Source organism: Mirounga angustirostris, unplaced genomic scaffold, assembly GCF_029215605.1.
Source record: "Mirounga angustirostris isolate CCGP_5_RB_7025 unplaced genomic scaffold, mMirAng1.0.hap1 SCAF_6, whole genome shotgun sequence".
Taxonomy (NCBI): domain Eukaryota; kingdom Metazoa; phylum Chordata; class Mammalia; order Carnivora; family Phocidae; genus Mirounga; species Mirounga angustirostris.
This window is the reverse complement of record NW_026991714.1, coordinates 139,763,600-139,778,291: the sequence shown is the minus strand read 5'-3', so window position 1 is coordinate 139,778,291 and position 14,692 is coordinate 139,763,600. Positions and strand designations below refer to the sequence as shown.

General features: G+C 34.9%; 1 protein-coding gene across 2 annotated transcripts in view; it reads right to left on the bottom strand.

The window, feature by feature from the left end:
* The window catches only part of ATRNL1 (attractin like 1), an 804,411-nt gene that overhangs the window by 378,148 nt on the left and 411,571 nt on the right, over nucleotides 1-14,692 (bottom strand). The window contains exon 27 of one of the 2 annotated variants that reach the window (XM_064595309.1): nucleotides 6,267-9,950. The exons of the other annotated variant lie outside the window; for it this stretch is intronic. Coding sequence (XP_064451379.1) covers nucleotides 9,834-9,950 — 117 coding nt within the window. The 3' untranslated portion in view covers nucleotides 6,267-9,833. Of the gene's footprint in view, nucleotides 1-6,266; nucleotides 9,951-14,692 lie in introns of those variants that run through there. 2 annotated transcript variants of the gene reach the window in all.

Here is a 14,692-nt window from a genome sequence, read left to right as displayed (position 1 = left end):
CTACCAAGTGTATTTTTAATTTCAATTATTGTATTCTTCATGTCTGATTGGTTCTTTTATGTGTTAAGGGTCTCACTGATGTCCTCCACTCTTTTCTCAAGTCCATTGAGTATCTTTATGATCATTACTTTAGATTCTCTGCCAGGCATACTACTTGTCTCCATTTTGCTTATGTCTCTTGCCGTAATATTGTCCTATTCTTTCATTTGGGACATACTCCTCTATCTCCTCATTTTGCCTATCATGCATCTGTTTATGTGTCTTAAGAAAGTCAGTTATGTCTCTTGAAAGTAGTGGGTGGGGGACACACTTTTAACAAGGTGGCACTGATCCTCTTCCACAAGGGACGTGCAACTGCCCTCAAGACAGATTTGTCCAGCTGGGGCTGCTCCACAAAGTGTAGGTAGTGCAGTTTTAACAAGGTGCATGTGTCCTCTGAAAGAGGTCAGAAGACTCAGTATTGGGAAGTTTTGCGGGGCCTTCTGGGGGAGAGTACCCGCAGCACTGGGACTGAGGCTGACCTGGCTGCAGGGGACAGAGCCCAGTGTAAGCAAGTTAAGCAGTGAAAGCACTGATTCCAGCAGGTGGCTATATGATTATGCTGGGGGGCAGAGGAGGGAAATGGTGCCTGCCAGCTCCTTTGTTCCTGCAGAAGTCGCTCAGGGAATTCTGAGATTTGTAACTAACTTTCCCCCCAGTATGTCCCTGGCACCTTTCAAACTGCCTTTCAAGCTGTATTTCTGCAGGCTGTTTGTTGTGCTGTCTCTTTAGGGTAAAGACTCAACTTCCTATCACTCTCTGGGCTCTCCCAGAGCTGAGCCTGCTGAGTTTTAAAGTTCCTGGCTTTAAGGCACCCTGGTTGTAAAAACTCAGGAAATTCAGCCCCTCTGATTTTCAAAGCCAAATGCTATGGGTCTTTGTCTTTCCCATGCCAGCTCCCAGTGTGATTGTCTGTTTCTCAACCCTCTCCATGCCAGAGGCTCCCTCCCTCCAGTGGAGAGTACCACAGGGGTTTAGCTACCTACCCCTCTCTGCCCTATTTCATAACCTCCTCTGTGCAGCCTCTTCTGTACATTTCGTTGTGGAGTTTGTTCTGCCAGTCTTTGAGATGTATTCTGGGTTATTTGCACTAATGTGAGTGTTATCTAGTTGTACCCATGGGATAAGGTGAGGTTAGGGTCCTCCTACTCTGCCATCTTCCTCAGAAGTCTATTTTGTTCTAATTTTTAAACTATGTGAATGTATTGCTTATCCCAAAATTAAATTTAATTAAAATAAAAACTTGTACTATAAAATCAATTTAAAAATATTGTTCAAAAGAGCCTACATTTGCTTTTTACTCACCACATCATATTCTTGCTAAGATAAAATCTGAGTTTTGACCAAACATTGAGAACTTGCTGAGGGCTTTATATTTAAGATTTAAATTCTGGCAAAGAAATTTAGGGTAATACCTTGTAGATATGATCAATATGTCTTTATGGTCCATACTAACTGAAAATATTGTTACCAAAATGATATTTATGGAATTTAAAATCTTTAATACATTAAAAAGCTAGAACATGACTTTAGTAACTGGATATCCAACCTTCAATGGATATGGTTTATTTTGTTTAATGCTCCTGTACTCAGATTATTAAGTTCACTTTCAATATTAAATTTTTGGCATTAAAAAAAAAAAAAGGTGAAGCCAATTAGAATTTGTTTCATTTCTTATAAACTTTAATATTGAGAAGGACTTACCATAATATCCTTTTTCTTGTAGCTGAAATAACACATATCACCAAGATTTAATAGCCTGCACAAAATATGCCAGCCACTTACTATGTATGACAATAACCTCTGCCAGACGTGAGTCTGTGTACCACACACATAAAAAGTTATTTCACTGTTATCGTTAACTGCCAGCTTTGAGCATCAAAGTCACCTTCATTTGAAATCAAACATTTATCTTAAGAAAAATAAAAAGTAATTCTAGGCACAATAATGAGGCATATTAAGTAGAGTAACAACTAGATAAAAGATGATAGTACTCAAGCCACCACCAAATATTTCACTCATCAGTTAGCAAGACGATAAAGATTTTATAAAGGTTAAACAAAAAGGAATCATAGACATTGTGATTGTTACTTATTATGTATGCATTATTCTCCTTGCAAGAACTTTCTGGAGAATTCATTTGGTTTTCACCATCCTAATTAAGCTTACTGTTATTAAAATACCTTCTAGTTTTTTCACTAATAAGTAGGTAATTTGCTAATTAAGAGATATAAAAAATGAGTAAGTCTTAACAAAATAAGGAAAAAATATGTTCCTACATTGATCTAAAGTTATATCTTAACACAGAATTTGAATCAGTATATGATTATACTTTTAAATTAAAAATAGACTAAAACTATCAACAGAGACATCAAAGTGAAATGAATCTTAAAAATTTTTGACCTTTAAAAAAAAAAAAATTTTTTGACCTTTTAATAGGTTACTGGCATGTAAGGCATCCCTGACTGGTTCATCTGATATATACTTTCAGTTAGTTTATATTTTTCTTGATAAAACAGATCCATCAAAATTAAATGGAAAACAAATTTAGTTAGGCAAACCCTAATTATGAATTAATCTCTAAAACAAAATGAGATGTTTTCTTCTGGAAAAAAAATTACCCCAATACATCTCAGTGATATATTAAAACAGAGTAATCCACTTTACCATACAAACTAAAGAAAAAACAGGAGAGCAGTCTAAAACATTTATTAATTTTAATTTGTAAAATATTAAGATTAAAAAGCTATGATCCAAGATATTAATATTCTGAACAATCATCATCCAGCCACTTAAGTTTCTAGCCACCACAAGATTCTACACTCAATAAAAACCTATGAAATTTTCAAAGTTTTAAAATGAAAGACAACAGAATTATTTACCCAATACTGGATAGTTGCTAAGCAATATGTTAAGCAAATAAGGTGCTCTGGGCAAATGCATTTTGCATGACCTATCTGACAGGCAATTTAAAACACCATTTACCATGTCTTCTCCAACACTTAATTTATAACTGGGGTTTGGTTCACAAACTAGTGTGTGATAATTGGTTATTAATGTATTGATGCCCTCACTTCTTGGGAAGCCTCCAGAGGTCTATGTTAGAGCCCCTGGGTAGGATTCCTGCATTCACAATCAGCCTTACCTACTTATCTAGTGTATTTTATGAACTTATGCTTTTAATGTATACCTTGATATGAAATAGGCTCTTATGGTAAAAAATAGTATAATTTCTAGTACAGGATATATAAAAAATGCAATACTCTAAATACTTTGGCATTTTTCACTTGTTCACACTAATTGATAAAATGACCTGCATCATCCATAAATGTTATAATTTAGCTTCCTTATACAGTCCATTCAGACTCCTTAAATATCCATAGTAGTCTCTATAGTATCATTTAGAACACAACTACCCGAAAATAATAGTGCATTTTAATTAGATGGTACATTTTAAAGCATTTTCTATATAAAAAATAATTTTATGCAATTTGTATCAGTACCCTAAGATAAAAGAATAGCCAAAGGTTATATGTAAATTACTAATTATCTAAAGGAAGCAAAACTGATTTACTGCTTAATTAATGTTAGTTCTTGTGTTAGGCAAATAACTATTCTGAAAGCAATAATACATTGTCTATATCTATTTGAGATAAATGTTTTATATCGATGATATAATATGCAACCAGCTTCTGAGAACGGTGTATATCTCTCATTATGATTTAATTATGAGCCTTATATAGAATTGTTTAAACAATTATGAACGGTTTTTGAAAGTCAAAGTCAGTATTCCAATTATAAACCTCATTGAAGTCCACAATGTCAGAACTTCAGGATGTATTAAGAAGAAATAAGAAGTTAATATTTTTAGTGAGGTACTTCAAAATAGACTAAGTAGGATCTTGTTGACCTACACTTTATTGAAATTGATGTTCTTTTACAGAAATAACTTGGCATTCAGTTTTATTTTTTAAAATTCCAGTATGATTAAGGATAGTGTTATATTAGCTTCAGGTATACAATACAGTGATTCAACAATTCAATACATGACTGTGTTCATCACGATAAGTGCACTCTTTATCCCCTTCACCTATTTTACCCTTTCCCCCCATCCACCTCATTTTTGGCAACCATCAGTTCGTTCTCTATATTTAAGAATCTGGGTTATTTGTCTCTTTTTTTCTTTGGTTGTTTTGTTTCTTAAATTCCTCATATGAGTGAAATCATATGGTATTTGCCTTTCTCTGACTGACTTATTTCACTTAGCATTATACTCTTTAACTCCATCCATGTTGTTTCAAATGGCAAGATTTCATCCTTTTTGTGGCTGAGTAATACTCCATTATAAACAAATATATATGTAAATTATGTGTGTGTTTATATACATATACATACATACATACACACACACCACATCTATATCCATTCATCTATCAATGGACACTTGGTTTGCTTCCATATTTTAGCTATTGTAAATAATGCTGAATAACTTGGTATTTTTAAGAAAAATATGATTTTATACCAGTAGAAAAAATTGACAGACAGTAATAATTACACATCGTGAAAGGGAAACTGTCCAAATAAATGATGACTTCTGGATTTTTAATTATAATCTTACATATTTTACTTGAAAATACTGTGTGTAGATTTTAAATTTGGATATATTTAAAATTATTAGCAGGTGGAGAGTTTGGGTTTCAAAATCATTGTAAGTCAACTTCCTAAGCAAGGAATTTGGTCCAAGGTAAATAAACACAAGTTGCTCTAAATGTACTAGACTGAAGACCAGTACTTGAGTGCAATAAGTGTGTACCATTCTTTCACACGGTGATAATGGTACAAATTTATAATTGCATGATGTAACGACTATACACTTAGAAAGTCTTTCCATACAACAGAAAAACCGGTTATTTATATATAATTGGTTCTTTTAATTTAATGAAGGAAAATGTGGCAAAAGCCAAATTTTATTATTATTTTCCATTTGTTCATATTTCAAACAATTTACAACAAGTTCTAAAGTAATTGGCCAATTTTTTAATTTAACTCTCTAAGGTTATGATTTAGCTTACTGTGCCTTAAATTTCTTACTGAAATAATTTTTCTTATACAACTATTATACATTTGAACAAGAGCCATGAGTTTTTGAGAAGTACTCCATTGGAATGTAGTTTTAAGAATTATTTCTCAGAATTACATAGCTAGACTGGTATCCTGGAACTCTTTAAAAAATCTCTTTGAAAGAATATTCTAAGTGTATGACTCCACTGTAGAAATAAATAGAACAGGAAAAAAAAGATTAAAAAATAGTCAAAATGTGGGGCACCTGGGTGGCTCAGTCGTTAAGCGGCTGCCTTCAGCTCAGGTCATGGTCCCAGGGTCCTGGAATCGAGCCCCGCATCGGGCTCCCTGCTCAGCGGGAAGCCTGCTTCTCCCTCTCCCACTCCCCCTGCTTGTGTTCCCTCTCTCGCTGTGTCTCTCTTTGTCAAATAAATAAATAAAATCTTTAAAAAAAAATAGTCAAAATGTGATGTATCATGAAAGTATTAATTTATACATCTTGACTGCTCATTAATAGATGAAAAATATTACTTTTAAGTTAGTAATAATTTAGAAGTCAAGGATTTATTAGACCTTAAAAGTTATGTAAAAATCTACCAAACAGGGTGTATATAACATGCTACCATTAGAGTAAGTAATGTGGAAAAAGAATGCTCACATTGACTGGTATATGTATCAAATAACTTCAAAAAAATATACACAAACATACACACACAAAACCTGATTACATTGATTCTGAGGAGGGAAGAAGTGTGTGACTAGGTAACGTGGATGCACATTTTAAATTCTGAAACACAAATATATCACCTATAAAAGTAGATTTTAAGACAAAATGCAAAAAGTAAAAAGAACAAAATTGATGCTTAATTTGATAGCAATCTGCCCATGTTTACTTCCAATAGAGAGAATGACTTCTAAAAAGCTCTTCCGGGCACCTGGGTGGCTCAGTTGGTTAAGCAACTGCCTTCGGCTCAGGTCATGATCCTGGAGTCCCAGGATCGAGTCCTGCATCGGGCTCCCTGCTCGGCAGGGAGTCTGCTTCTCCCTCTGACCCTCCTCCCTCTCATGCACTCTCTCATTCTCTCTCTCTCAAATAAATAAATAAAATCTTTAAAAAAAAAAAAAAAGAGGGGCTTCCCCTCTTAAAAAAATAAATAAAAATAAAAAGCTCTTCCACCATTAGAATAAAATTTTGTTATATCAAATTATCCAGGAAATGGAAAAACATGTGTCTAGAAAAGAAAGGAGGAAAAAAAAATCATGCCTGTCTCTAGCTACTCAAGGAACAGGAACAAATTGGCTGAGCAAAATGAGTTTGAATGGTCTGTGGGAATAAAAAAAAAATCCTTTGATTGTCTGTCCTTGTTCAAAGTATTGGTTATAATACAACAGTGGAATTTAGACTCAGAATAATTAATACACTAAAATGACTAACATTTCAATATTAGATTCATCAGTGAATCTAATACCATGTTCATTCAACATACTCCAATAGTTGTTCACCTAAATATCACAGTTAAAGTATATGAATCATTTCAGTAAATGGCAATAAACCAAATTAAACTAAGATTATATTGATATAAAAAAACTTCAAAAAATAAACACAATGTACCATGTGACAAGAATGCCAGGTAAGTTCTAGATAATGACAGTATGTGTCAAGTCCAATTTAGCATTATTTCTAGTACAGCTGCGACTCAAGGAAGTCACTATGTTCAGCTCACATTAAGGAGTATGAAGTTATGCTCTACTTTCCTAAGGGCAAAATATCTACACCAATTATTTGGAATGTTTCTGCATGTGAGAACATCAATTCTCCTCCATCTATTTATTTATTCAATTACTTGTGCTTGTTGCCGACAGGTTGTTGATGCATCTAGTGGAAGTTTTAAAATTTCTAACGTAATCTTTTTGCTTTTTATAGATCTATTCAGACTTTCTATTTCTTCTTGAATCAGTGTTTGCAGTTTTATGCCTTTCTAGGAATTTTCCATTTCATCTAAATTTTTCGGTTTGTTGGCATACTGATGTTCATAATGTACCCTTAGAATACTTATTTCTGGAATTTCAGTAATAACATCTCTTATTATTGATTTTAGTAATTTGAGTCTTCTCTCTTTTATTCTTGGTCAATCTATTTTGTTAATTTATTGATCTTTTCAAAGAACCAACTTTTATTTTCATTGGTTTTCTCTGTTGTTTTCCTGTTCTGTTTCATTAATTTCTTCTCTAATCTTTATTATTTCCTTCCTTTTCTGTTTCCTGTAGATTTAATTTGTTCTTTTCCAAGTTTCTTAAGGTGAAAGGTTAGGATGGAACTAGAGAGTATTATGCTAAGCAAAATAACAGTCGGAGAAAGACAAATACCATATGATTTCACTCATATGTGGAATTTAAGAAACAAAACAAACAAGCAAAGGGGAAGAAAGAGAGAGAGAGAGGCAAACCAAGACACAGACTCTTGACTCTAGAGAACACACTGATGGTGACCAGAGTGGTAGTGGGTAGAGGGATGGGTGAAATAGGTGATGGGGATTAAGGAGTACACTTGTGATGAGTACCAGGTGTTGTATGCTAGTGTTCAATCACTATATTGTACACCTGAAACTAATATTACACTGTATGTTAACTAACTGGAATTTAAATAAAAATGTAAAAAAATAGGCTACTGATTGAAGATATTTTTCCTTTTAAATACTGGCATGCACAGTTATTTATTTCCCACTGAGCACTGCTGTAGCTTCATCCCATGAGTTCTGGTATATTGTGTTTTCATTTTCATCCATCTCTATGTATTTTTAAATTTAAGCCAGCCTTTCTTCAAATATTTTTTTCTGCTCCTCTCTTTCTTCTTTCCTTGTGGTACTCTTTTTTTTTTTTTTTCCTTGTGGTACTCTTCTTATGCATATATTGGTGCACTTCCTGGTATTCTGTATTTCTCTTAGGCTTTGTTCATTTTCCTTCATTCTTTTTTCTCTCTGTTCTTGTTTCATAACCTCTACTGATCCGTTTTCAAGCTCATAAATTCCTTCTTCTGCAAGTTCAAATCTCTCATTGAGTCTTTCTAGTAAAATTTTTATCATGGTTTTGTACTTCTCAATTCCTGATTTTCCATTAGCTTCTCCTTTTTTATAATTTTATCTTTATTGATATTATCTGTTTTATGAGATATTTCTATCCTACCTCAATCATGGTTTCCTTTAGTTCTGTGGACATGTTTACAACAGCTGCTCTGAAGTCTTGGTCAGTTAATTCTGACAGCTGAGCCCTCTGACAAGCATGTTCTGTTGCCTGCTGCTATTTGTCCTATGAGCCACAATACCCGTTTTTGGCATGTCCCATAATTTTTTGTTGAAAAACACTGACATTTTAGGTAATAGATTACAACAATTCTGTGTAGTGATTCTCTTTCCGCCCCCCCCCCCAAGTTTTGTTTTTACATGCCTATTTGTTTAGTGACTTGGTGGGGCTATTTTAGTAAAGTCTGTTTTCTCTGCAGTGCAGCCTGTGATGTTGTTCCTCAGAGGGTGCAGCTTTGGCCATGTGCATGGTCGTGTGGGATAACTGGTTTTATCAGGGCTCTCTTTCTGTCTATCCAAGATCTTTCTATTAAGCCCCCTGCCTCCTTTGGTATCACACCCAGCTGTTAGCCTCCGTGAACTGAGAACTGATTACTGTTTTTGATAATGCTCTGATGTTTAAATTGCTTCCTAATCGGATTCAATTAATTTGGGGTCCATTGTAGGGTAATATTTGAGACCAGTGTTTGACATTTTTTATAAACCCAGGAGAGATCTTAACTTTCTCTATCACTGGATCTTTCTGGTAAACCTCTAGCTGATTTATGGTGGAGCTATCAGCCTCTTCTGCATTGCTTACTACCACAATGTCCATCTTTTTCAAGGAAGCCATTAGGGTTGAACTTCTCTGTAGTTTGTTTTAAACAAAGTTATTCCCCTGGAAAAAATTTCTGTGCCACAGCTCCAGAGCTGATGGAGAGAGTGGCCCATATCTCTCTCAAATGACTCCCTTATTTCATAAGGAAGGTCCCAGACAAGCATGGTAGCCTCTTATATTTTCAGATTGTCTTTATTGGCATGAAATCTCCACCCCTTGAGCAAAGTGTGATGAGGGCAATTGGGACCCTGGAATTCTCAGCCTATTCTCCCTGAGGAAGAACTCTGACCTACAAGACAAGGCTTGGTGAAGGAAGAGAGTCTTAGATCTCAGTTGCTTTTACCGAAATAGAACCTCTGCAATATATAACTGGGCAAGGGTCGGGTGGGAGATAAGAAATGCTGGTTATACTGAACTGAGAGGGGAGAAGAAGAGAGCAGGTCATGGCTCAAATGCCACAGGCCTTTTTTTTTTTTTTAACTAAGATTTAGATTTTCTTGAATAATTGGTTTTTTATTTACTGTATGCACTTAAGACAGATTCCAGAGATTTAAAATGGATGTTTATTTGTTTTAAAAATAATTTTCACCAGTTATTGTTTGTCAGCTATGGTTGTAAGTCCGTGGAGCTCCTCTTACTGGTACTCCAGAAGTCATTGCCTCCTGGTCTCTTTTAATCACACTTCAATTGAGCTTTCATAGCTATTGATCCATTAAAATTGTTCTTGCCAGGGTCACAAATGACTTCCAAATGGTTAAATCCAAGGATCAATTTTCAGTTACAATTTTGCTTTGCCCATCAGCAGCCTCTGAGACAGTTGAAAATGCTTTTCTCTTCTACAATGTTTCCTCAGCTTCCAGGAGTCCACATTCACTTAGCATTTCTCCAACTTCATAGTATTCTTTGCTGATTTTGTCTTCTCTCTGATATCTTGAATGTCTTAGCTTAGGCTCCTATAACAAAATACCATAAACTGAATGACTTAAATAGGAGACATTTGTTTCTCACAGTTCTAAAGGCTAGGAAGTCCAAGATCAAGGTGCTGGCAGATTTGGTTGTTGGAGACGGCCATCTTCCTGGTTTTCAGACAGCTTCCATCTCATTGTGTGCTCACATGACCTCTTCTTTGTGTACTGTCAGAGAGAAAGCATTCTTTCCCTGTTCCTCTTTGTAAAGGGCACTAATTCCATCATGAGAATATCAACATCACATAAGCCTAAAGACCTCCTAAAGGCCTCAGTTCCAGATACCATAACATTGGGGTTTAGGGCCTCAACATATGGCTTTGGGAGGGGACATATTCAACCCATTATATTAAGTATGAATGCCTTAGGGCTTAATCCTCCTCTTTTGGGGATATCACCAGGCCCATGCCTTTAAATACCATTGATGTATTGAGACTCCAAATTTACCTCTCCTGCTCAAATCTTTTTCCTTATCCCAGAGCCAACTCCTGCTTCTTTGACTTATCTAATTGGATGTCCAATAGATATCTCAAACTTAACATGTAAAAATTGAACTCCTTCCCCCAAACCAATTTTACTTGCAATCAACTCCATTTCAGTTGATGGCAATTTTATCTTTATAGTTATTCAGGCAAAACCTTAAGTCATGCTTGGTTTATACTCTTTTGAAGTCATGATTGGTTTAATACTTTCTCACACCTCCCCATCCATCCAATTTTGTTATCTTCAAAACATATCTATAATCTGATCATTTCTTCCGATATCCACTGCCACCTTTTGATTTGAGCAATCATTCTCTCTCACCAGTTAGAGGAGTAACCTCCTTACTAGTCTCCCTATGTCCACAGTTGTCTATCTTAGTCTAGTCTCAACACAGCAGCAGAATTATCAGTTTAAAAATCATATCTTTTTTAACTCAAATCACTTACCTCCTCTATTGAAAACCCTTCAGTGGTTTTCCATCTCTCTAAGAGTAAAAGCCAAAATAAAGTTTCAATGTCAATGGTGTACATTAGAATCGATTGTGGGCTTTAAAAATAGACTCATGGGGTGCCTGGGTGGCTCAGTCATTAAACGTCTGCCTTTGGCTCAGGTCATGATCCCAGGGTCCTGGGATTGAGCCCCTTGTCGGGCTCCCTGCTCTGCAGGAAGCCTGCTTCTCCGTCTCCCACTCCCTCTGCTTGTGTTCCTGCCTCACTATCTCTCTCTCTGTCAAGTAAATAAATAAAATCTTTTTAAAAAATTAAAAAAAATAAAAACAGACTCATACAGCTGAACCTCACAGAATTCTGATTTATAGGTCTGGTGGGGGTAGAACAGTGGCGTGGCGCTCAAGGATATATAAATATAATTTTTTTAAAGATCAACAGGTGATTCTAAAGGGTCTACTGAATTGAAAACAACTGTGTTAGAGTATACATGGAGCAGAAGAATCCAAGATATACAGGAGTTGCTGTTACTAATATTAACGAATAATATAATGTTAATCATTATTTATATTACATATCAACAAAAATAACAGCTAAGATTTGTTGAAGTCTGGTAAGGAAAAGGCAGAGGTGAGCACTTAGTGTGCATTAACTCACTTAGTACTAAAAACCTTATAAAGTAAGCCCTACCATATTTTGATTCTAAGACATTTTGTTTTCCCATCTTTTTTTTTTAAAGATTTTATTCATTTATTTGACAGAGAGAGAGAGAGAGAGAGACAGCGAGAGAGGGAACACAAGCAGGGGGAGTTGCAGAGGGAGAAGCAGGCTTCCTGTCAAGCAAGGAGCCCGATGTGGGACTCGATCCCAGGACCCTGGGATCATGACCTGAGACGAAGGCAGACACTTAACTACTGAGCCACCCAGGCGTCCCTTGTTTTCCCATAATGTGTCTTATAATCAGTGAAATCACACAACCACAACTGGCCCAGAGGGCATTTATGATATATATGCCATGCCCTGCACAGACACAAATTAAATTCTTCTGGTCAATGATACTATGTGATACAAAACATTTTTACCTGAATCAAAAATGATTTATAAAAAATTGGACTATGAATGTGAATAAGTTTTAGCAATATCTTACCAATTTACTGCTTCTACTTTCCTTTTGATGTATATTAGGTGAATGATATATAATAAAATCTCTATCTAAGTAAGTCTATAAGAGCTGTTTCAGTAAGTATAAAATAAATATTCTTAGTGGTGAGAGTACTATGGGATAGTTTAATTGTCACTGTATTTTCCTTCTAAGTAGTATATCAAATAATGATTGAGTTACCATAATATTAGCTGAAATACAGCATATTCCCCCACAACAGATTTATAGGCTATTATAAGTGGTCAACTATGACTATAAGCAGTAAATCAAACCTGTTCAAACTCAGGCTATCTTAATGTTCTTTGTATGGTTCAGAGAGCTTGAGTTTTGGAATCTGACAAACTTAATTAAAAATCATTGCTCTTTCATTTACTACTTATGAGCTTTGATCATTGCACACAACTCCCCTCAAATTCCTTATATAGCTAAAAGGGAAATAATATATACCTTCTAGAGTGAGGATGAAATACTATTTTTGTTAAATACCCAACTCCAAAATGTTAGATTGTGCCCTCTACTTTCCTGAAATTTGGTTGTTTGTGTTACAATTATGAAATAACATAATCGGGCGCCTGGGTGGCTCAGTTGGTTGAGCGGCTGCCTTTGGCTCAGGTCATGATCCTGGAGTTCCTTGATCGAGTCCCGCATCGGGCTCCCTGCTCAGCGGGGAGTCTGCTTCTCCCTCTGACCCTCCCCCCTCTCATGTACTCGCTGTCTCTCATTCTCCCTCTCTCAAATAAATAAATAAAATCTTAAAAAAAAAAAAAAAAGAAATAACATAATCATTCTTTTTTACCAAATACCAATCCCACAACCAGAGATAATCTTGGCAATTCTCTCAAAATCTCCATGAATACAATGCATGTGTGGGTGTTTATGTGTGTGATTTACACAAATGGAAACATTATAATACTACATATCAGCATTTCCCAGTTAATAACATATTTATAAGACCTGTAGTTTTCGAGAACTATGATTCCTGTTTGTTTGCTGCTATATTCCTTTAAAAATGTGCTTGGAACAATACTAATTGTTCATTAAATATTTGTTGAATGAAGGAATAATGTTTCATTTTACACATACCTATCTACCATATTCTTAGTTTCCAGTTACATAATATCCCATTATAAGAAAATATACTTATTTCAAGAAGCTTTTTGAATGACATAAACTTGTTGATCTACAAAAAACCCTCTATAAGTATCTTTGTATGAATATATTTTGAAAAAGTAGGCAGGCTTATGTTTTATATTCCTATAAATATAGTTGTTACGTCAAAGAGTTTTTCTTTTAATTTTAATAAGCAATATGCAAAGCAAACATTTTCTATTTTTTGTTTGTCCAGTGTAACTCCCCCTTGTTTTGAAAACAAATCAACATTTAACTTTGGAGAATTGGTCCTTTGTCTCTCTCTCAGTCCATGTGGATTTTGTAGCACTGAAGCTACCCCTCAGCTCCAGAGTGAGCATTTGTATTGGAAACAGGGTTGCCAGACAGAGCAAATGAAAATACAGGATGTTCAGTTAAATTGGGATTTTAAAGCAATGAATTTTTTAGTATAAAAACACATATACATTGGAGACATATATAAGGAGATACATGTGTGTATGTACCAAATATGTAACATATTATGTTGAATCGGATTAAAATTTATTGACAGAAATTCAATACTCTGGGCCATTTATTAAGCTATATAAAAATTGGGTCTAAATTAAAGATAACAAATAATAAATATTATAATTTTAGGCAATTTTTATAATTGTATTAATAAATGTATAGTACAAACAATGCTAAAAGTTTTTATCTTATTTTTTTTTAGAAATTAACTCTATGTACAGTTATGCAACAGTTTACATTTACTTCCATTACTAATCCCGCTTCCAGAAAACTTCTTAATATACTATATCTCCCCCTATGGATGACACCACAACAAAGTAAATTGAAGTGTTCCTTAGAGATTGTGTACATGTATGTGTGTGTATCTTATTGAAATTGCTAAAATTATGAATTTCCAAAAAAAAAAAAGGATCTGTGTCTTTTTCTTTAAACCTGCAGTATTTATCAATCTGTCTGGAATATTGCAAGAGATTAATACATCTTTACTAAATTGAACAAAATGAAAGCACTATATCTACAACAAGATTTTGGCAACAGGTATAGAAGGCAAGAATCAGTTAACTTTCAAATCATATGCCCCCATACATATCTGACTTCTCAATTCAAGTCATTTTTAAGTAGATTTAGGCTAATTTTTAAATCTATGATAATAGGGGTGCCTGGGTGGCTCAGATGGTTAAGCGTCTGCCTTCGGCTCAGGTCATGATCCCGGGGTCCTGGGATCAAGCCCCGGGTCGGGCTCCCTGCTCAGTGGGGAGCCTGCTTCTCCCTCTGCCTCTGCCTGCCGCTCCCCCTGCTTGTGCTCTCTGTCTCTCTGTCAAATAAATAAATAAAATCTTTAAATCTATGATAATATAAATAGGCATGATGAACATCTGTAATTTGTAGTCTTACAGGATAAAGTGAAAAAAATTAAAGCAAGGGAATCATTACATTTTGAAATCCAATAAGAGAAAATGATAAGAAAAAATAAATTAACACTAAGACCATTAAATGCAAAGAGAGAGATTTGAGTGCATTAT